The sequence below is a fragment of the Mercenaria mercenaria genome, chromosome 5, assembly GCF_021730395.1.
Source record: "Mercenaria mercenaria strain notata chromosome 5, MADL_Memer_1, whole genome shotgun sequence".
Classification (NCBI taxonomy): Eukaryota; Metazoa; Mollusca; class Bivalvia; order Venerida; family Veneridae; genus Mercenaria; species Mercenaria mercenaria.
The window spans coordinates 62,490,477-62,514,421 of NC_069365.1; the positions used below are offsets into that span (position 1 = coordinate 62,490,477).

The following is a 23,945-nucleotide window of genomic DNA, read 5'->3' on the forward strand; positions in this document are numbered from 1 at the left end:
AGGTGGTTCTCTAGTTATTGATCGGAAATGATTTTCCATATTCAGGTCCCTGTGACCTTGACCTTTGACGGAGTGACCAAAAAATCAATAGGGGTCATCTACTCTTAATGACCAATCATCCTATGAAGTTTCAACATTCTGGGTCAAGTGGTTCTCTAGTTATTGATCGGAAATGGTTTTCCATGTTCAGGCCCCTGTGACCTTGACCTTTGACAGAGTGACCCCAAAATCAATAGGGGTCATCTACTCTTCATGACCAATCATCCTATGAAGTTTCAACATTCTGGGTCAAGTGCTTCTCTAGTTATTAATCGGAAATGGTTTTCAATGTTCAGGCCCCTGTGACCTTGACCTTTGACGGAGTGACCCCAAAATCAATAGGAGTCATCTACTCTTCATGGCCAATCATCCTATGAAGTTTCAACATTCTGGGTCAAGTGGTTCTCTAGTTATTGATCGGGAATGGTTTTCAATGTTCAGGCCCCTGTGACCTTGACCTTTGACAGAGTGACCCCAAAAACAATAGGGGTCGTCTACTCTAGCAGCCCTACAACCCTATGAAGTTTGAAGGTTCTAGGTCAAATGGTTCTCCAGTTATTGCTTGGAAATGAAGTGTTACGTACGGACGGACATGGCAAAACAATATGGGGGAGACATAACTAGGAACAGGGTTCTTACGCATGACACTCTGTCTCATGATGGTGTACAATTATGCCAAATGACATCAAAATCCCTCCGTGCAAGAAGAAATGCTCTGGACAGTCATTTTTGTATCTGACCTTTGGCCTCTAAGTGTGACCTTGACCTTAGACCGAGGGACCTGGTTCTTGCGCATGACATTCTGTCTCATAGTGGTGAACATTTGTGCCAAGTAATTTCAAAATCCCTCCATGCAAGAAGAAGAAATGCTCCGGACAAAGTTTTCATTCTTGTATCCTTTGACCTCTAAGTGTGACCTTGACCTTAGACATAGTTATCTCAAAATCCCTCCATGCATGAAGAAGATATGCTCCGGACAAAGTCATTCTTGAAATTTGACCTTTGACCTCTGTGACCTTGACCTTAGACCTAGGGACCTGGTTCTTGCGCATGACACACTGTCTCATGATGGTGAACAATGGTGCCAAGTTACATCAAAATGCCACCATGCAAGAAGAAGAAATGCTCCAGACAAAGTTTTCATTCTTGTATCCTTTGACCTCTAAGTGTGACCTTGACCTTAGACCTAGTTATCTCAAAATCCCTCCATGCATGAAGAAGATATGCTCCGGACAAAGTCATTCTTGAAATTTGACCTTTGACTTCTGTGACCTTGACCTTAGACCTAGGGACCTGGTTCTTGCACATGACATACTGTCTCATGATGGTGAACAATGGTGCCAAGTTACATCAAAATGCCTCCATGCAAGAAGAAGAAATGCTCCGGACAAAGTTTTCATTCTTGTATCCTTTGACCTCTAAGTGTGACCTTGACCTTAGACCTAGTTATCTCAAAATCCCTCCATGCATTAAGAAGATATGCTCCGGACAAAGTCATTCTTGAAATTTGACCTTTGACCTTTGTGACCTTGACCTTAGACCTAGGGACTTGGTTCTTGCGCATGACACACTGTCTCATGATGGTGAACAATGGTGTCAAGTTACATCAAAATGCCTCCATGCAAGAAGAAGATATGCTCCGGACAAAGTCTGAGGACGCTAACCGGCCGCCCACCAGGGGCGTTCCCATAATACGTCTGAAAATGGAAAATGTTTACTGATGGATGAACAACACCATTCTGTAACATATTCCTCGTTTTCAAAATGGGTGCATAAAAACCTTGAGCAAAATTCAGCATGAACAAGTATAAACTTTTAATTTCTTTATAATGGATTTATCAAAATCAATTATTACAAACCTATATTGCCTAGCTTTATCATGAAACTCGTGTTGTTCTAAACCTCTTCCTTCAGCTGCAGATACATCTACTGTATCACTATAAACAGAAAATCAAAAACATTAGTAGTCTATGTCAGAAAACCCTCAACTTCATTAGTTTGCCACATAGAGCTCCTTTTGCAACAAGAAATATCAGTAAAACCAATGGATGCTCCCTGTAATATGATTATTGCATGTTAAAAGAACAAAAGTGGAATTCACTGACTTAGGGCACATATAGTATACTAAAGCTGAATAGTCAAAGGGCAATATCTCATAAAATCATCCCACTTGAACATGACAGTGTTCCCACAACATGTTTTCTCTGAGGGTTTTTTGCACCCTCTGCGACTGACCAATTTTTCTATGAAAACTGGGCGTGCAAGCATAAAATATGTTTTGGACTTACAGGACGTTTTCAACCTCTAACTGTATTTACTTTTCAACTTCATTCTTTAACCATTTAACACAAAAGTAAGTAAAAAGAACAAGAGGGCCAAGATGGCCCTAGGTTGGTAACCTAAGAAACACACCATAACAGTGTAAAACATGTTTGACCTAGTGATTTCATGGAAACAAATAATCTGACCAATTTTCATCAAGATTGGACCAAAAAACTGGTCTCTTGAGATTAAACAAGCATTTTCTTAGATATGACCTAGAGACCAAGTTTTTGACCCTAGATGACCCATGTTCAAATTCGACCTAGATTTTATCAAAACAATCATACTGACCAAAATTCATGAAGATCAATTGAAAAATACAGCCTCTATCACATACACAAGTTTTTTCTTTGATTTGACCAAGTGACCTAGTTTCTGACCCCAGATGACCCATATTCAAAGTCGACCTAGATTTCATTAAGGCAATCATCCTGACCAAATTTCATAAAAATCAATTGAAAAATACAGTCTCTATCGCATACACAAGATTTTTCTTTAATTTGACCTAGTGACCTAGTTTTTGACCCTAGATGACCCATGTTCAAACTTGAACTAAATTTTATCAAGGCAATCATTCTGACCAAATTTAATGAAGATCAATTGAAAAATACAGTCTCTATCGCATACACAAGGTTTTTCTTTAATTTGACCTAGTGACCTAGATTCTGATCCTAGATGACCCATTTTGGAACTTGGCCTAGATTTCATCAAGGCAATCATTCCGACCAAAATTCATGAAGATCAATTGAAAAATACAGACTCTATCACATACACAAGTTTTTTCTTTGATTTGACATAGTGACCTACTTTTTGACCCCAGATGACCCATATTCAAACTTGAAGTAGATTTCATCAAGGCAAACATCCTGACCAAATTTCATAAACATCAACTGAAAAACACAGCCTCTATTGCATACACAAGTTTTTTCTTTAATTTGACCTTGTGACCTAGTTTTGATCTCAGATAAACAATATTCAAACCGGACCTAGATTTCACCAAGGCAATCACTGACCAAATTTCATGAAGATCAATTGAAAAATACAGCCTCTATTGCATACACAAGGTTTTTCTTTGATTTGACCTAGTGACCTAGTTTTTGACCCCAGATGACCCATATTCAAACTTGAAGTAGATTTCACCAAGGCAAACATCCTGACCAAATTTCATAAACATCAACTGAAAAACACAGCCTCTATCGCATACACAAGTTTTTTCTTTAATTTGACCTTGTGACCTAGTTTTGATCTCAGATAAACAATATTCAAACCGGACCTAGATTTCACCAAGGCAATCACTGACCAAATTTCATGAAGATCAGTTGAAAAATACAGCCTCTTTCGCATACACAAGGTTTTTCTTTGATTTGACCTAGTGACCTAGTTTTTGATCCCAGATGACCCATTTTCAAACTCGGCCTAGATTTCATTAAGGTTATCATTCTGCCCAAAATTCATGAAGATCAATTGAACAAGAGCTCGTCGAACACGAAATGCCCCCCTTGATGCATTCAGTAATTGCACAAGGAACAGAAATTATATGCTTACTGTAAACAAAAGTTCTACCATTCTGGTTTAATCTGACCTTGACCTTTAACCTATTAACCTAACCAGAGATTACAGAGTGATCTTGGTGCCGTCCACTAAGCCATTTTTGAATGTTCCAAATTTCAAGACTAGCTCAAGGTCAAAATCAAGGTCAAATTTCATTTCGGTACAAAAAAATGTGTATGTGGTCCAAATTTGAAAGCTGTGGCTTGAGAAATGTGAAAGCATGTCACTAGATCAATTTCAAGGTCAAAGTTCATTTCGGTAGACAGAACTATGCATGTGCTTCAAATTTGGAGGCTGTAGCTAGAGAAATGTGAAAGTAGGTAATAGGTAAAAATCAATGTCAAATTTCAATTCAGAACACAAAAATATGCATGCGGTCCAAATTTGAAGCCTATAGCTTCAGAAATGTGGAAGTAGGTCACTAGGTCAATCTCAATATCAAACTTCATTTTGGTACACAAAACTATGCATGTGGTTCAAATTTGAAGGCTGTAGCTTGAGAAATGTGAAAGTAGGTAATAGGTAAAAATCAATGTCAAATTTCAATTCAGAACACAAAAATATGCATGCGGTCCAAATTTGAAGCCTATAGCTTCAGAAATGTGGAAGTAGGTCACTAGGTCAATCTCAATATCAAACTTCATTTTGGTACACAAAACTATGCATGTGGTTCAAATTTGAAGGCTGTAGCTTGAGAAATGTGAAAGTAGGTCACTAGGTCAAAATCAAGGTCAAATTTTATTTCGGAACACAAAACTATGCATGTCGTCCAAATTTGAAGCCTAGACTGACTGGACCAGTCCTCGCCCAGAAAAGGCATTAAAATTGCAATATTTTTATTGTAATACTATATATAAACTTCTTTGCCTCGTTAGTTCTACCCAGGCATTGCCCCATTAAGATGACCCAATTTATAGTAAACACTTACATCCGGGACTTTGAAAATCGGGCATAACACCACTATACTGTTTTCATCGTTTTTCCAGGTGGACAGGACCCATGCTCGCCCAGTGGTATATTTTTAAAAGAAAACCATTTATGTATTAAATGGCATGATAAACATTTAGTCTAATCTATCAGTATTCTCAAAAGCATATTCACTCCCACAAAAAGCATGATAGTTATACAATAGAAGTTATCAAAACGTATTTACTGTAAAAACTAATGATGCAGCATTCTTGCCTAGAATTTATAGGTAGGATGCAGACGAATCACAAAATTGCATCAACAACATATTTTACATAAATAAACTAGATGTGAAAGATGACGGTAAAATTGTCTGTAATTGTTTTTGCCCTGGAAGCAGCATTTCGAAAACAATTTTGACAGCCCGGAGTTGACGAATATTTGCTGATATAAAACCATTATTTTGTCTGATAGTTTGAAAATAAACAGCATAAAAAGTTCATACTATGTGTAACCTCTAGTTTTGCAACAGCTTTTAACCAGTGTTTTTGAAAATATTTATTTTAAGTCATGTTTCTTTTTGGCCACTTTCACTTTTGGTTTCACTTTCACTTTTATTTTCGTCTGCTATCGACCTTGACCGGAACCGGAAACTCTTCAAAAGTGAGGACAGAAAGTGGGACACAATGGGTACAAAAAATAAACAACACATGTGATAAAAGTTTGCATCTTTATTACACAATCTGGCATCAAAATAAAAAGTGGGCGAGCATGTGCCTGGGCGAGCATAGGTCCAGTGACTCTATACTTTCAGAAATGTGAAAGTAGGTCACTAGGTCAATCTCAAGATCAAAGTTCATTTCAGTACACAAAACTATGTTTGTGATTTAAATTTGAAGGCTGTAGCTTGAGAAATGTGAAAGTAGGTCACTAGGTCAAAATCAAGGTCAAATTTAATTTCAGACCACAAAACTATCCATGTGGTCCAAATTTGAAGCCTATACCTTCAGAAATGTGAAAGTAGGTCACTAGGTCAATCTCAAGATCAAAGTTTTTTTCAGTACACAAACCTATGCAAGTGGTCCAAATTTGAAGGCTGTAGCTACAGAAATGTGAAAATAGGTCACTAGGTCAAGATCAAGGTCAACTCATGTCAAGGTTCATCTTGCCACTCAAAACTATACATGTGGTACAAATTTGAATGATGTAAGTTATGGACATGAAGATTCTAAGTTTTTCCCTATATAAGTCTATATGAACTATGTGACCCCTGGGGCGGGGCCATATTTGACCCTAGAGGGATAATTTGAACAAACGTGGTTGAGAACCACTAGATGATGCTACATTACAAAATATCAAAGCCATAGTCTTTGTGGTTTGGACAAGAAGATTTTCAAAGTTTTTCCCTATACAAGTCTATGTAAACCATGTGACCCCCAGGGCGGAGCCATTTTTGACCCTAGGGGAAAACTTTGAATAATCTTAGTAGAGGACCACTAGATGATGTCATATACAAAATATCAAAGCCCTAGGCCCTGTGGTTTTGGACAAGAGGTTTTTCAAAATTTTTTGCTATTTAAGTCTATATAAACCATGTGACCCCCGGGGTGGGGCAATATTTGACCCCAGGGAAATAATCTGAACAATCTTAGTAGAGGACCACTATACTGTGCTACATACCAAATATCAAAGCCCTAGGCCCTATGGTTTTGGTCAAAAAGATCAGAAACCGTTTAACTGTTCCTGGCCAATGTGACCTTGACCTTTGACCTAATGACCTCAAAATCAATAGGGGTCATCTGCTGGTCATGGCAAACCTAACTATCAATTTTCCTGACACTAGGCCTAAGCGTTCTAGAGTTATTGCCCGGAAACCATTTTACTGTTCCTGGTCACTGTGACCTTGACCTTTGACATACTGACCTCAAAATCAATACGGGTCATCTGCTGGTCATGACAAATCTCCCTATCAACTTTTGTGACCCTAGGCCTAAGCGTTCTTGAGTTATCATCCGGAAACCGTTTATCTGTTCTGGGTCACTGTGACCTTGACCTTTAATATACTAACCTCAAAATCAATAGGGGTCATCTGCTGGTCATGACCAACCTCCCTATCAACTTTCATGATCCTAGGCCCAAGTGTTCTTGAGTTATCATCCGGAAACCGTTTTACTATTAAGGGTCACTGTGACCTTGACCTTTGACATACAGACCTCAAAATCAACAGGGGTCATCTGCTGGTGATGACCAACCTCCCTATCAACTTTCATGATCCTAGGCCTATGAGTTCTTGAGTTATCATCTGGAAACGGATTGGTCTACATTCCGACCGACCGACGGACATCTGCAAAACAATATACCCCTCCTTCTTCGAAGGGGGGCATAAAAATACAGCCTCTATCGCATACACAAGGTTTTTCTTTGATTTGACCTAGTGACCTACTTTTTGACCCCAGATGACCCATATTCAAAGCTGACCTAGATTTCATCAAGGCAATCATTCTGACCAAATTTCATGAAAATCAATTGAAAAATACAGTCTCTATCGCATACACAAGATTTTTCTATAATTTGACCTATTGACCTAGTTTTTGAACTCAGATGACCCATATTCTAATTCGACCTAGATTTCATCAAGGCAATCATTCTGACCAAATTTCATGAAGATCAATTGAAAAACACAGCCTCTATCGCATACACAAGGTTTTTCTTTGATTTGACCTAGTGACCGTTTTTGATCCCAGATGAACCATTTTCGAACTTATATTCATTTTCTTTAATAAGTAATTTGTGGCTAAAAATCTGTGGTTTATCCTATACTGAAACCAAATTAATTTTGGGTCTTTAGTAATTCTAAAAACGATGTCGTATATCATTAGGTATATTATTAACTTGTAAAATGAGTAACTCATTTTGCCATTTTAGGAATGATTTTGGGTACTCTCCCTTTTTATTTATCTGCTTATAGATTGATCTATAGTATACCTAGAATTTTCAAAATTGGGACTTGCGTAGCCATTGTGTGAAGATGGACGACTACCATGTTAAACGTTATCTACTAGGTGCCACAAGAAAGACTTGCCCGGTAGTCATGCTTGAGAGGCCTTTTATAGTAAAATAAACGAGGTCAAAGGTCATTCGGTGCATATTTTCATGTGTGTCACATAAAATACCTTGTATCTCGGTCATTTATTTTGTAGAATAACAACAATGGTATCAAAATGAAGCCAGGGCATTGTACATTTATTTACAAACACTTAATCAAAGATTTTCTATTTACATACTTATAAATATTCATGAAAACTTAAAAAATGGGCAGATAATTCATTACAAGAGGGCAATGATGGCCCTATATTGCTCACCTGTTATCATTGCACTTGAGGACAGGAAGGTCCTCAGTAAAAATATTTAAGTCCAAAGGACAGGAACAACAAAGGGAAGAAATTTAACCAAAAAGAAAAAACAATTCTTACAAGGTACAGATATGTCAAAATGCACCTAAAAATTGGAGGTACCATCCACGTTGTACCACAGAAAAGTGGTCTCGGTTTTTCCCTACGGCCAATAATAAAAAAGTTACTAAAAATAAGCTATTTACAGTAAGGTAAAAGGGAAGTAATTAAAAAAAAATACTGTAAGTGAACAAAAGAAGGCTCTGCCAAATAAATCTGTTGACATAAATGAAATTTCAGATCAGTATCTTCATAAGTTACGGAGATATACCCATTTTAATTTGAAATAAAGGGAGGTAATTTGACATAAAATCAGTCCATAATTATCTACCCTGATTGTCTCAGTCCAACTAATGACAATAATGAAATTTCAAATAAGTCCTATAAGTACTTACTGATATAAATTCATTTTGATTACAATCAGGGGAGGTAATCAGATATAAAATAACTCTGGAACCTACGATTGGATCTGATTTATCATGGAATCTAAGATTTATTGTTGTTGAAGATATTTTGGAAGTTTGTATCAAATAAAACCATAAATGAAGTCTCTATATGGCTTCAAAAGCCAAATTAGCCAATATTGGACCTTTAAGGGGCCATAACCCTTTCCCACAACGATACGTTTCTCACTGTATCTATCGATTACCAAACAAAAACGTATTGACCCGTGTCTATCGATTACCCGACAGAAACGTGTAATACCGATTAACGGCCATTTGAACAGAATCGTATTACCCCGTGTCTCATAATCAATCGCTTTATTTTCGTTCTTTTCCTAAAGAAACAAATTCTGGATGTTTACTAACTCAAACTAGAGCTATCACTAAAGGTGATGAATGTACCCCCCCCCCGCATGCACTGACACAGTACATTGCAATTTGACGCACACAAGATTGCATAATCATGTGGACTGTATGTATATAGACTGTATGTATACAGCATAGTAACAAAAAACAAAGTCCCATAACTATGCAGAATATTTATCTAAAAGAATGTAACATGCACCATGCACAACTAGGGTTTGTACTGATCACTTGTGTGAAGTTTCATTAAATTGTGTGCAAGATTGTGTCTATGTATATAGTATAGAAACAAAAAAACAAAGTCCCATAACTCTGCAAAATTTTTTTCTGAAAGAACCTAACATGCCCCATGCAAAACTACTGTTGTTACTGATCACTTGTGTGAAGTTTCATTAAATTGTGTCAAGGGGATAAGGAGAGATGATGCGCACAAGATTGTGTCTATGCATATAGTATAGTAACAAAAAAACAAAGTCCCATAACTCTGCAATTTTTTTTTCTAAAAGAACCTAACATGCCCCATGCACAACTACTGTTGGTACTGATCACTTGTGTGAAGTTTCATTAAATTGTGTCAAGGGGATGAGGAGAGATGGTGCGCACAAGATTGTGTCTATGTATATAGTATAGTAACAAAAAAACAAAGTCCCATAACTCTGCAAATTTTTTTCCTAAAAGAACCTAACATGCCCCATGCACAACTACTGTTGGTACTGATCACTTGTGTGAAGTTTCATTAAATTCTGTCAAGGGGATAAGGAGAGATGGTGCGCACAAGATTGCGCCTATGGACAGACGGACAGACAGACAACCTGAAACCAGTATACCCCCCCTTACAACTTTGTTGTCGGGGGGTACAAATATGGGATTTCATCATCATTATTTACGTACAAGATCATGTGGTTACTATTTAAATTTATCGAGTACTTTGCAAAAATAGACACCAGGGTTTTTTCCTACATGTGCACGAAGCTACGTCATGGAAAATTACTGAGAAATCTACTTGCAACTGGCCGGTTCGCAGGGCTTTCCTCGTTCTAAAAATAACAACCATTTAACATCTAAGTATTTTTAAATGTGTTACGTGATGAAGGTCATGCGTGATATATGCGGATTTCCCCTAAACAACAATTTGTGTATACGATGGTTTGGAATTTATGGCCTTACATAATGGGAAGTGTTAATCAAAACAGAAGGACCGCGGCTTCCAAATGTTTTATGACACCCCAAGAGTTAATTGCAGCGGAAGTCACCCGTGATGTACCGATGTATTACGTAATATTATCTAAAAATATTTTAATTTTTAGCACAAGAATACTGAAGTCGGTTACGAGTCTCGATGTCAGCGATCTTTTTGCACTTTCAGAAATTTTACGATCCGTTATTCATGTAGTGTTATTCAGTTTGATGGTTGTTTTTTTTATATAAATACTTACCGATTCGGATTCGGAAGATGAGTCTGTTAACTATAAATCAAACTTTCAAACATCAAAATGAAATTGTATATGAATTTCAATGTGAAAGTAATCCAAAACAGAATTTTATGCCTAAAAATATATTTCCCTTACTTTTAACACTTTATATCTTCGAAACTCGAAGAGAAACTACAATACATTTTGTATCATCGGAAAGAGAATTTAAATTGCTATAAACTTTATATTGACAAAAATAATGTCAAACTACAGAAAATATTAAAATAATGACATTTTTAATATAAGTGTGTGTAATCACAAAATAATGCCAACACCTCTGTTCAGATAAGACAGTCACGCTTATCAGCCATATACCGATTATTGATTATTGATTATCACTTATCAGTGTTATGTAAAAGAGGTTACTTTGGCTTCTGTTCTGTGTGTGAAGGGATAACTCTGGAACCCATGATGGAATTTGGCCAGTTCAAGAAAGGAACCAAGACCTTGTGGTGATACAAGTTATGTGCAAGTTTGGTTAAAATCAAATCATAAATGAAGCTGCTATTGTGCAGACAAGGTCAAAATGGCTAATTTTGGCCCTTTCAGGGGCCGTAACTCTGGAACCCATTATGGGATCTAGCCGGTTCAAGAAAGGAACCGAGATCTTATGGTGACACAAGTTTTGTGCAAGTTTGATTAAATTCAAATCATAAATGAAGCTGCTATTGTGCAGACAAGGTCAAAATAGCTAATTTTGGCCCTTTCAGGGGCCATAACTCTAGAACCCAAAAAGGAATCTCGCCAGTTCAAGAAAGGAACCAAGATCTTATGGTGATACAAGTTGTGTGCAAGTTTGGTTAAAATAAAATCATAAATGAAGCTGCTATTGTGCAGACAAGTTCAAAATATCTAATTCTGGCCCTTTCAGGGGCCATAACTCTGGAACCCATAATGGAATCTGGCCAGTTCAAGAAAGGAACCAAGATCTTATGGTGATACAAGTTGTGTGCCAGTTTGGTAAAAATCAAATCATAAATAAAGCTGCTATTGTGCAGACAAAGTCAAAATAGCTAATTCTGGCCCTTTCAGGGGCCATAACTCTGAAACCCATAATGGGATCTGGCCAGTTCAAGAAAGGAACCGAGATCTTATGGTAATACAAGTTGTGTGCAAGTTTGGTAAAAATAAAATCATAAACGAAACCACTATCGTGCAGACACGAAATTGTTGATGTACACACGGACGACGGGTGATCACAAAAGCTCACCTTGTCACTATGTGACAGGTGAGCTAAAAAATGTTATTTTCAAATAATACAAATATCAAATCTTCACTATTTGTGTTTATAAATGGACAAAAATAAGCAATATTACATTTGAAACATTACTTTATATAAATATATATCTGTTTGTAGCATCATTTATTGTTTGCAAGAGTAAATACTGTCAAAAGTGGGTGGGGTATACTAATCATTAACAAGAGCTGTCACTAATAGTGACAAATGCCCCCACAGCGCATTGATCTTTGACCTGGTGACCTTGACCTTTGATGTGTTGACCCCAAAGTCAATAGGGGTCGTGTACTCAATAAGTACTATTAGCATGTGAAGTTTGAAGGTCCTGGGTGCAGTGGTTCGTGAATAAAGTGCCTTCATGCAAAAAGTTAACGTTGGCCCCTGTGACCTTGACCTTTGACCTGGTGACCCTAAAGTCAGTAGGGGTCGTGTACTCAATAAGTACTATCAGCATGTGAACTTTGAAGGTCCTGGGTGCAATGGTTCGCGAATAAAGTGCCTTCATGCAAAAAGTTAACGTTGGCCCCTGTGACCTTGACCTTTGACCTGGTGACCCCAAAGTTACTAGGGCTCGTGTACTCAATGAGTACTATCAGCATGTGAAGTTTGAAGGTCCTGGGTGCAGTGGTTCGCGAGTAAAATACCTTCATGCAAAAAGTTAACGTTAGCCCCTGTGACCTTGACCTTTGACCTGGTGACCCCAAAGTCAGTAGGGGTCGTGTACTCAATAAGTACTATCAGCAAGTGAAGTTTGAAGGTCCTGGGTGCAGTGGTTAGCAAGTAAAGTGTCTTCATGCAAAAAGTTAACGCTGGCCCCTGTGACCTTGACCTTTGACCTGGTGACCCCAGTCAGTAGGGGTCGTGTACTCGATTACTATCAGCACGTGAAGTTTGAAGGTCCTGGGTGCAGTGGTTCGCGAGTAAAGTGCCTTCATGCAAAAAGTTAAGTGACCCTAAAACAATAAGGGTCATCTAGTCTGTAAGTGCTATCAGCCTAATAAGTGTGAAGGTTCTGGGACAAATGGTTCTCAAGTTATTGATTGGAAACAGTTTTCCATGTTCTGGTCTCCGTGACCTTGACCTTTCACAAAGTGACGAAAAAATCAATAGGGGTCATCTACTCGATTATGTCCCATCATCCTATGAAGTTTCAACATTTTGGGTCAAGTGGTTCTCAAGTTGGTTTTGACCTTTAATCTAGTAGCCCCAAAAGTAAGAGGGGTCATCTACTCTGTAAGTCCTATTATCCTATGAAGTTTCTAGGTCAAATGATTTTCCAGTTAATGATCGGAAATGAGGCTTGATGGCTGATGGCCCCTGTGACCTTTGATAGAGTGACCCCAAAAACAATAGGGGTCATCAACTCTGTAAGTCCTATAACTCTATAAGTTCGAAGGTTCTAGGTCAAACTGTTCTCAAATTACTGATATGAAATTGACTTCCATGTTCTGGCCCCTGTGACCTTGACCTTTAATAGAGTGACCCCCAAAATCAATAGTGGTCATCTACTCTTCAGGTCCAATCATCCCACTAAATTTCAATATTCTGGGTCAAGTGGTTCTCAAGTTATTGATCGGAAATGGTTTTCCATGTTCAGGCCCCTGTGACCTTGACCTTAAACAGAGTGAAACCTAAATCAATAGGGGTCATCTACTCTGCATGTCCAATCATCCTGGGTCAAGTGGTTCTCAAGTTATTGGAAATGGTTTTCCATGTTCAGGCCCCTATGACCTTGACCTTTCATGGAGTGACCCCAAAAACAATAGAGGGTCGTCTGCTTCATACGCCCTGCCACCTTATGAAGTTTTAAGGTTCTAGGTAAAATGGTTCTCCAGTTATTGATCAGAAATGAAGTGTCATAGACACACTGCCAGATGGATGGACGGAAAAATAAGTCTCCCACAGTGGGGGAGGGGAGAGACATAATTATCACTGCTGTATCTAGTATATTTATCGCTGCAGTTCAATACCTTACAAACTCACTGCAGTTTAATACCTTACAAGCTTACACATGCCTTGTTACACACCTTGCAGTCTTGTGTAAAATCCTTGACAATGCTGACCTCTCATCACCTTCAGGATGTTGTTCTGGTGCTTGAGGAATTGTCTGTGACTCTCTGAAGTATGTATTTATATAACATTGAGATTATCTATGATTACAGACCTGTTAATTACTTCTGACAGAGAAAGATTTGTAGGCAGAACCATCAACCTCCAAACAGACAGTTTGATTGCTCCCTCTAACAGTATACAGTGATAGGGAATTTATTACACCCATTTTCCCATTTACTTACATTTTCATGTAGTCAAACTGTTGAAGAACTATCAAAATATACTCAAACGCAAAGAAAGTGTGCATGGAGATTTTTCTTAATTTGCCGGATATCCAGTATAGAAATTATATGATGTTTGGTACCACTGTTTAGCATATACCCAAGTAATCTTTTTTAAAATAGCGGTTTCTATAGATGTACAGAATTCAATAACATGTGTCAATGGTCAAAATGAAAAATACGCAAACTGTGATATTGATGTTATTGCGAGTATAATCACGTTTTGCAGCTCTCTCAATGGTTTTGTTGTGAATATTTGATTAATACAGGGTATGGCTACCAGTTTGTCGGATAACCTGTACAATACGGCATCTCATGGAATTGTCGTAATGTTGTACAACGTGTGCAGAAATGTTGTTCCATCCGATCTGCAGAGCATTGTAGCTCCTGCAAATTGTTGACGACATGTCTTGACCCAACTCCAGGACCAAAAAGATCCTAAATATGCTTGATTGGGTTGAGGTCAGGAGAAACAGCAGGCCAAGGCAAGACGTTAACGCCATTTGCATTTAGGTATTACTGCGTTAGCCATGCCGTATGCAGACTTGCACTGTTGTGCATCAATGTGGCAGGGGCATGCTGATTAATGAATGGAACAGCTACTGGTCTTGACACCTGGTTAATGTACTTGGCTGCATTAAGATTGCCACTAACATTGCCCAGATCAGTTTTCTTGTTTCCCATGATCACGCTCTAAACCATAACACTGCCCCTGCCAAACCTCTTTCTCTCTACAACACAGGCGTCAGCAAATCGCTTCCCTCTCCTCTTAAATACCCTCACCCTCCCATCATGATGACTCGGGTTAAACCTTGATACATCAGAAAAGACAATTCTATCCCACTGACGACTTTGCCAACGGAGATGGTCTAATAGGCTGAACACAATTACACAGATGCTTCAGAACGGCGTCCCTGCTAATTCTCTACTGCCTTGTTGTAGCACTTTGGAAACGACGCCTGGTGTGCGTCAGTTCAAAATGACGGTCTAATCTGACGTTAGTTACAAAAGGCCTGCCGGTTCTAGGACGATTGGTAACTGTTTCTATTTGCTGGAACCTGGCACAAAGTTTACTTGCTGTATTTCTGTGGCAATTAAATGCCCGTGAAACATTATCGACAGAGTCACTTCCACTAAGCATCATTGAAGCTTCAATATGTGTAATGGTCACTCATTCATGAAATGTAACTCCTCCCTCCTGCACCGCACTAGTGTATAGTGTGCCTGTACACGGTGTATATGCATATCAGATCCCTCTCTGTGGAAAATGAGAAAACGGATCCCTTTCTGTTCGCGCACAGGACACTCTTTGTGGTAAACAATGAACTTCAACATCAGTGAGCTCGGAAAATCAAAATTTTCGTCCTAAACACATTTTTGTGCACAAAAAACATATGAACAACGGAATGACGTAGCTATATACCATTGCTTTTTAATCGTTACATTTGTTCTATCAGTTGACACAAGTCCAAACGAAGATGGAATGTAAACGGAGGGTACTGGCTTGGATGAACATCGTGCGATGTTTATGAAACTTAAATACAACTTTTCTTGAATATAGCAAATATATAGTACCTTAGATGTGAAGTCGTTGATCCCATCTTACTTGTAAATACACTTTATGCGGATATTTTCATCATGTTTACTTAAAAACGCCCTACTTTCGATTTCGTTAATGCACGGGATCCCTCTCAGTCGGTGCAATTTTGCCTCACAGGATCCCTCTCTACTCTCTACATCTGGCACAGGAACCCTCTTCGACAAAATTTTCTATCAGAACCGGCACCCTTAACTTCAATCTTAGAATTTTGAGATAGTATTCTTATTCAAAACAACATCTTTTCTTCCGTTAATATGCTTTTAAATTGAAAATAAATCAGCAATTTCACATAACATGCATACTTAAATTTTATTATCATCTACCTATACTCAAGTAACTTTTAAACGTGAATTTGTATAATTTGATTTGATACAAAGAGGGGCCATTCATGCATAGCTAGTCTGAAAAGGGGGCGTTCAGTGACACATCTGTACTATAACAATCCCCCGTCTGCCCGGGCACACAAATCTGTACCGGAAACATTGATATTTTTCCATACACTGACGCCTGACTTTCATATCGGATGCGTGACGTAACTGAATGTGTGTCGTGGCATTAATTTTTTTTTCAGTTCAGTATTGTCAATCTTACTCAGACTATTGAACAAATTTATAGTAATTACATTACACTGTATGCATATGTAGTAAAAAGGTTATCATCTTTGCATCGGTAAATATGCACTCGTTCTTTAGCGGAAGAATATTACGCTCCTCAAGTCATGCAATCTATTTCCGCTGCAAAACTTGTGCATAGCTAATAACCTATAATTATTGTGGTGCTTTTAAATACGAACACCATCTCATAACTCTAACACTGAAGTTAAATTGAGAGGGCACCAGTGGCGATAGAAATTTAACTGTGTCCAAGAGGGTTCCTTTGCCGTGTGCAGAGAGTCAAGAGGGATCCTGTGAGGCAAAACTGAGCCGATTGTGTATTTACAAATAAGATGGGATCAACAGCTTCACATCTAAGGTATTAGATACTTGCTATATTCAAGGAAAGTCATATTTAAGTTTCATAAACATCGCACGATGTTCATCCAAGCCAGTACCTCTGGCTACATTCCATCTTCATTTATACTAAATGTGTCAACTGATAAAATAAATGTAACGATAAAAAAGCAATGGTATATAGCTACGTCATTCCGTGGTTCATATGTTTTTTATGCACAACAAGAGTGCCAGAATGTCACAATATACGCCTGTCACAGCAAATTTCTTTACTCTAGCACCTGTATTTGCAAATGGAATTTTAATTTTGTGGTTGTTTAGTAATCATTGTAAGTCTTTTGTTTTTCTAAGTCCACAAAAAACTCCTTACCAGGTAGAGATACCTTAAAATACACCAAAAATTAGAAAGTAAAATCTATGTTGTACCACAGAAAAGTGGTCTTGGCTTTTCCCTACAGTCAATTATAAAAAAGTTACAATATAAGTTATTTATAGTAACAACTACGGGAAGTTAATCTTAAAAAAAAAAAAAAAAAAAAAAAAAAAAAAAAAAAAAAAAAACCACACAAAAATCTTTACCAGGTTGAGATTGGTGAAAAAATACACCTCAAAATTGCATGTAGCATGCATGTTGTACTACAGAAAAGTAGTCTCGATTTTTCCCTATGACTAGTAATGAAAAAGTTACAATATAAGCTATTTATAGTAACAACAAAGGGAAGTAATTCTAAAGAAGGGAACTGCGCATGACACTTCGTCTCATGATGGTGTATAATTGTGCCAAGTTACATCAAAATCCCTCCATGCATTAGGAAGAAATGCTTCGACAAATCATTCTTGTATCTGACCTTTGGCCTCTGTGACCTTGACTTTAGACCTAGGGACCTGGTTTTTGCATATGACACTCCGTCTCGTAGTGGTGAACATTTGTGCCAAGTTATATCAAAATCCCTCTATGCCTGAAGAAGAAATGCTCCGGACAAGGTTTTCATTCTTGTATCCTTTGACATTTAAGTGTGACCTTGACCTTAGACCTAGGGACCTGGTTCTCACGCATGACACTCCGCCTCATGGTGGTGAACATTTGTGTCAAGTTATATCAAAATCCCTCTACGCATGAAGAAGAAATGCTCCGGACAAAGTTTTCATTCTTGTATCCTTTGACCTCTAAGTGTGACCTTGACCTTAGACCTAGGGACCTGGTTCTTGCGCATGACACTCTGTCTCATGATGATGAACAATTGTGCTGACTTTCATCAAAATCCCTCCATGCATGAAGAAGATATGCTCCGGACAAAATCATTCTTGAATTTGACCTTTGACCTCTAAGTGTGACCTTGACCTTAGACCTAGGGACCTGGTTCTTGCACATGACACTCCGTCTCATGATGGTAAACAACTGTGCCAAGTTTCATCAAAATCCCTCCATGCATGTAGAAGATATGCTCCAGACAAAGTCTGTGGACGCCGCCCGCCCGCCCATCCGCCCGCCAGGGGTGTTCCCATAATAGGTCCCGTTTTTCAAACGGGCGTATAAAAATGTGTTTACGACGAAACTTTCGATTTTCCGAGCTCACTGACGTTGGAGTTCATTGTTTACCACGAGTGTCCTGTGCGCGAACAGAAAGGGATCCGTTTTCTCATTTTCCACAGAGAGGGATCTGATATACGTATACACCGTGCTGTTCTAAGAATGTATACATGCTTGTATTATACTGTAAATCAGTTATCTTGTATCAGCTGTAGTGAATAAACGTAGTGTTAAACAATCCTGTCTTGGGTCAGTCATTTAGAAAACAAATCCCTTTAAGGGTCTGAAATGTTCATATATAATAAGAACATTACAGTCAATATGTTGACGCTGAGAGAGTCTGGGCATTGTGAGTTTTGAAAATATTCATTTCTTACTCATACAAGTTGTAAGAAGTAATGAGAGATTATTTGACCAATTTCACATTTGTCCAGACACTGCACGGGCAAATCATGCAACACCTTGTATAGCTTGTATAGGGACTTTACGTAACATTTAACCAAATACTGACCGATGTAGCCATTGCTCAACACAATGACAGGCCTGTTTCACATGATACACATATGAAACATTTATAACCGATATAACTATAATTATCAGAAAAAGAAACTGCACACTTTCTTTTGCGTTTGAGTACAGGTATAGCGAGTTTATAGTTAATCCCAATATACTAGGGGATACTGTATCTGTCACTCACTCTATAGGTCATAACCTACTGGGCATGATGAGACATGGACCATTAACCCATCTATACTAGGGATCCTGAATCAATATCTCAGTCCACAGATTATATGACAGCAGTACTGGTTTTCTAAAGTAAGACTAGCAGACACAAGGATGATTCCAATCAGCTAAAAGCTCTTAACCCTTACCATGCTGGACACGACTGGTTTTGCCTTTGCGCCCAGTGTAGATCATGATAAGCCTACACATCCGTGCAGTCTGATCATGATCTGCACTGTTCGCTTTTCAGTCAGTATCTTTTTGGTAAGATGGACAAGTTCATTATAGAAATTTAGCATGGTAAAGGTTAAATTTATCTTCTCAAAGCAAATTTTCTTTTAAATTAATGCTTTAAGTTTTTTTCTTTCAAAAACTGAGAAGGAAGTTGATTAATACCGAAACTGTTGTGTGGCAGGCTGTCCATTGACTGGTGTAATCAGAGGATCATGTTCTGTTGGATCATCTTCCTGCAAAAGTGTAGAATGTATCTGTAAAATTATTTCATTACACATATTATAAATGTTCTGAAATGACTTTCACTCTCGAGTTCACTGTGACCTTAGTTTAAACAATATTTATTTTGAAACAACATACACATAACATGTAAAACAAATTTTTACAGGTCAAATACATGGATTGGAAAACAAGCTGATAGCTTATGTGAATTCCTTTCCAAGACTGTGACCAAAAGACACCTACCACAGTAGTTAACTAATGACCCTTATAATCATACTATAAAATGTGACAGCTGTAGGTCCATGGTTATTCTTATTCAGTTATGGAGCAAAAGCCATTTTCAGCCTCAAGAACTGTGACCTTGACATTAACTCAAACAATGGAATTGCGACACAGAATCATTGTATAATTTACTTACCTGCGAATTTCTATAATGAAAGTCTCATTCCACATTTGGGCATACTTACATTGATAGTGTTTACTGAAAATTTATGATTGAACACGAACAGTGCAACCAGATCGACTCCCGATTGCAGGCTGATCTTGGTCTGATGGTCGCAAAGCAGAATCACTTCCAGCAGGCTAAGGTATGCTTACTCCGAGCTACGGGATATATATATATATATATATAAATGCAAATGCTTGCAAAAACTGACATTTAAGAGGCAATGTAACTCCATAGATGATTTAACATGGAAATGCTGAAAATATATAAAACTACATCTTCCCACAAAGTTTAATTGAATCCCTAGGAGATATCAGAGGAGTAATCCAGACAAATGTTTGTAACAGATGGATAGACAGACAGGACTGACACACACAAGACATAATATCCCCACCTCACATATGGAAAGATATAATACCTCATGAAACTGTAGTACACAAAGTATTAAATTCACTTTCAGATGAGGAGAAGCTGCCACTATCTGTTTGATCAGGTTTAAGGAGTTTTAACAAATCTGTTCTAATATGGGAGTTCAATACCATTATTTTGATTCACCTGGTTGCTTTGAAAACAAGAGCTGTTAGAGGCCAGCACCGCTTGACAATTCAAAAGTCTGGTCACTAAAATGAATCAAGACCTGTTTGTAAATATATATGCCCCCATCCCCACCTCCATGATAGCCTGTCCAGGATAACTCACTAACTGGGTGTATATGCCCCCATCGCCACCTCCATGATAGCCAGGATAACTCACTAACTGGGTATGTATGCCCCCATCCCCACCTCCATGATAGCCTGTCCAGGATAACTCACTAACTGGGTGTGTATGCCCCCATCGCCACTCCTGATAGCCAGGATAACTCACTAATGGGTATGTATGCCCCATCCCACCTCCATGATAGCCTGTCCAGGATAACTCACTAACTGGTGTGTATGCCCATCCCACCTCCAGATAGTCTGTCCAGAAACTCACTAACTGGTATGTATGCCTCCTCCCCACCTCCATGATAGCCTGTCCAAGATAACTCACTAACTGGGTGTATATGCACCCATCCCCACCTCCATGGTAGTCTGTCTAGGGTAACTCACTAACTGGGTATGTATGCTCCCATCCCTACCTCCATGATAGCCTGTCCAGGATAACTCACTAACTGGGTGTATATGCCCCCATCGCCACCTCCATGATAGTCGTCCAGGTAACACTAACTGGTGTAATGCCCACGCCCTGATAGCTGCCAGGATAACTACTAACTGGGTGTATATGCCCCCATCGCCACCTCCATGATAGCCTGTCCAGGATAACTCACTAACTGGGTGTGTATGCCCCCATCACCACCTCCATAATAGCCTGTCCTGGATAACTCACTAACTGAGTGTGTATGCCCCCATCCCTACCTCCATGATAGCCTGTCCAGGATAACTCACTAACTGGGTGTGTATGCCCCCATCGCCACCTCCATGATTGCCTGTCAAGGATAACTCACTAACTGTGTATATATGCCCCCGTCACCACCTCCATGATAGCCTGTCCAGGATAACTCACTAACTCAGTGTGTAAATTTCAGTCTTAATTATTCTGTGACTGTGACCTAATATATAGACACAACAGGGTTTATATACTATAATCCATTTTAATTGACCTGGCGGAGTGGGGTCCACTGCATTATTGTGCAAGTTATACAGTATATTTGGCGACCTGATTTCTTATTCACTGGCTATCTACCTTACATTGTAACCACCTATTTTGCTCGTTTTTTGAGATTACCATTATTTGCATAAGCCAGAGATTAACTCTGACCCGCCAGGTCAAATAAAACACACTATAACCACAGATAAACATGTTATGAAGTCTGATGGCCATATGTAGAACCCACTTTACACAAGGGAGACAATCTGTTTATAGAGTGAAATTGTTGAGTGAACACCATTTGACATGTTAAAGCACAGCAAAAGTTCTTTCTAGGGTACATCTATATAAATATATACCCAGTAATGATCATCTGTAAAACTTTGGTTGCAATGTCTGTTTAAAATATTGGTCATCAGTGTGTGGATCCCCAGGATCAGACACAAGGACAAGACCATTTTACGTTATTGACATTCCGTATCCCCAGTTTGATCAGGGAGTTAGGGGCGCACTGGTTAGCATTCTGGATTACAACGCCAGCGATCAAAGTTTGATTCCTAACTAGTGTTCAGTGCTGGGTGATTAACTTTGGTACTGTTTCCAACAGTATCGGTCTTGACTGGATGCTGGAGATGCAAATGACGCCTGCCATTGGCTTGGCTGGATATAAGTTGTTCCATCCATTCCAGGTGGGGACTATCGTCAACAAGAAACTTAACTAGTTTTTAAGCGCCCCTGGGGGCTTTACATTTTGCACCAAGGTTGCGTTTATTTCTGTACCAAAAGAGTAAAAAAAAGTAAGATTTTAAAAAAGAACAATGTTGTTTCAGTATACTGCCTTACTCAAGTAAGTATTTAGGCTAACATAAATTGTTAAATCCAACAACAAAGCAAATCTGTTACCACTTTCAGTTGAGTAAATACGGCAATAAGAATACAAAGCTAAGCACACTGGATAACCGGCTATCCTGACGCCCGCTGGAAATGTAACCCAGCTGTAAATCGGTAGGTAAAGTTTTTCATTTATTTCTATTAAAATGAAGCCAATTCTTGTAAATCAACTTGACAGTTTTGTCAAGGAATAACAATGGCTTACATTTACAATTTCTGGGCCAAATACGATCGTTACGTTTTGAGATATTCGCTTACAATTTCTTCAGTTTGAAAAAATCGAGTAAAAATCCAGTTTTGTGCAAATTGTTTTGTTTATGAACAACCTGTGAAAACTTTTATCATCTGGTTTAACATATGTGTCCTTTCGGAACATCTGTGTGAAGTTTCTGGGTTCTACGTTATTCTTGAACAAGAGGACCATGATGGTCCTGAATCGCTCACCTCTTCCCGCATGACCCAGTTTTGAGTATGACGTCGTTTTTTCTATTATTTGACATAGTGACCTAGTTTTTGAGCTCATGTGACCCAGTTTTGAAATTGACCTAGATATTATCAAGATAAATATTCTGACCAATTTTCATGAAGATCCATTGAAAAATATGGTCTCTAGAGAGGTCACAAGGTTTTTTTATTATTTGACCTATTGACCCAGTTTTCGAAGGTACTTGTTTTGAACTTTACCTAGATATCATCAAGGTGAACATTCTCACTAATTTTCATGAAGATCTCATGAAATATATGGCCTCTAAAGAGGTCACAGGGTTTTTCTATTTTTATACCTACTGGCCTAGTTTTGACCGCACGTGACCCAGTTTCGAAACTGAACTAGATATCATCAAGGTTAACATTCGGATCAATTTTCATGAAGATCCATTGAAAAATATGGCCTCTAGAGAGGTCAATAGATTTTAATAATTTTAGACCTACTGACCTAGTTTTTCACCGCACATGACCCTGTTTCGAACTTGACCCAGATATCATCAAGATGAACACTCAGACCAATTTTCATACAGATCCCCTGAAAAATATGGCCTTTAGAGAGGTCACAAGGTTTTTCTATTATTTGACCTACTGACCTAGTTTTTGAAGGCACATGACCCACTTTCGAACTTGACCTAGATATCATCAAGATGAACATTCAGACCAACTTTCATACAGATCCCATGAAAAATATGGCCTCTAGAGAGGTCGCAAGGTTTTTCTATTATTTGACCTACTGACCTAGTTTTTGAAGGCACGTGACCCACTTTCGAACTTGACCTAGATATCATCAAGATGAACATTCAGACCAACTTTCATACAGATCCCATGAAAAATATGGCCTCTAGAGAGGTCACAAGGTTTTTCTATTATTTGACCTTCTGACCTAGTTTTTGACCGCACGTGACCCACTTTCGAACCTGACCTAGATATCATCAAGATGAACATTCAGACTAACTTTCATACAGATCCCATGAAAAATATGGCCTCTAGAGAGGTCACAAGGTTTTTCTATTATCTGACCTACTGACCTAGTTTTTGATGGCACATGACCCATTTTCAAACTTGACCTAGATATCATCAAGGTGAACATTTTGACCAATTTTCATGAAGATCTCATGA

General features: G+C 38.4%; 1 protein-coding gene across 1 annotated transcript in view; it reads right to left on the minus strand.

Moving 5' to 3' along the window:
* Positions 1-1,816: 1,816 nt before the first annotated feature.
* The window catches only part of LOC123557404 (ragulator complex protein LAMTOR1-like), a 70,422-nt gene continuing 48,293 nt past the window's right edge, over positions 1,817-23,945 (minus strand). Inside the window, exons 2-4 of the mRNA XM_053543759.1 lie at positions 19,319-19,389; positions 13,813-13,902; positions 1,817-1,976 (exon numbers count right to left, since the gene is read on the minus strand). Of these exons, the coding sequence (XP_053399734.1) occupies positions 1,832-1,976; positions 13,813-13,902; positions 19,319-19,389 (306 nt within the window). The 3' untranslated portion in view covers positions 1,817-1,831. The remainder of the gene's footprint in view (positions 1,977-13,812; positions 13,903-19,318; positions 19,390-23,945) is intronic.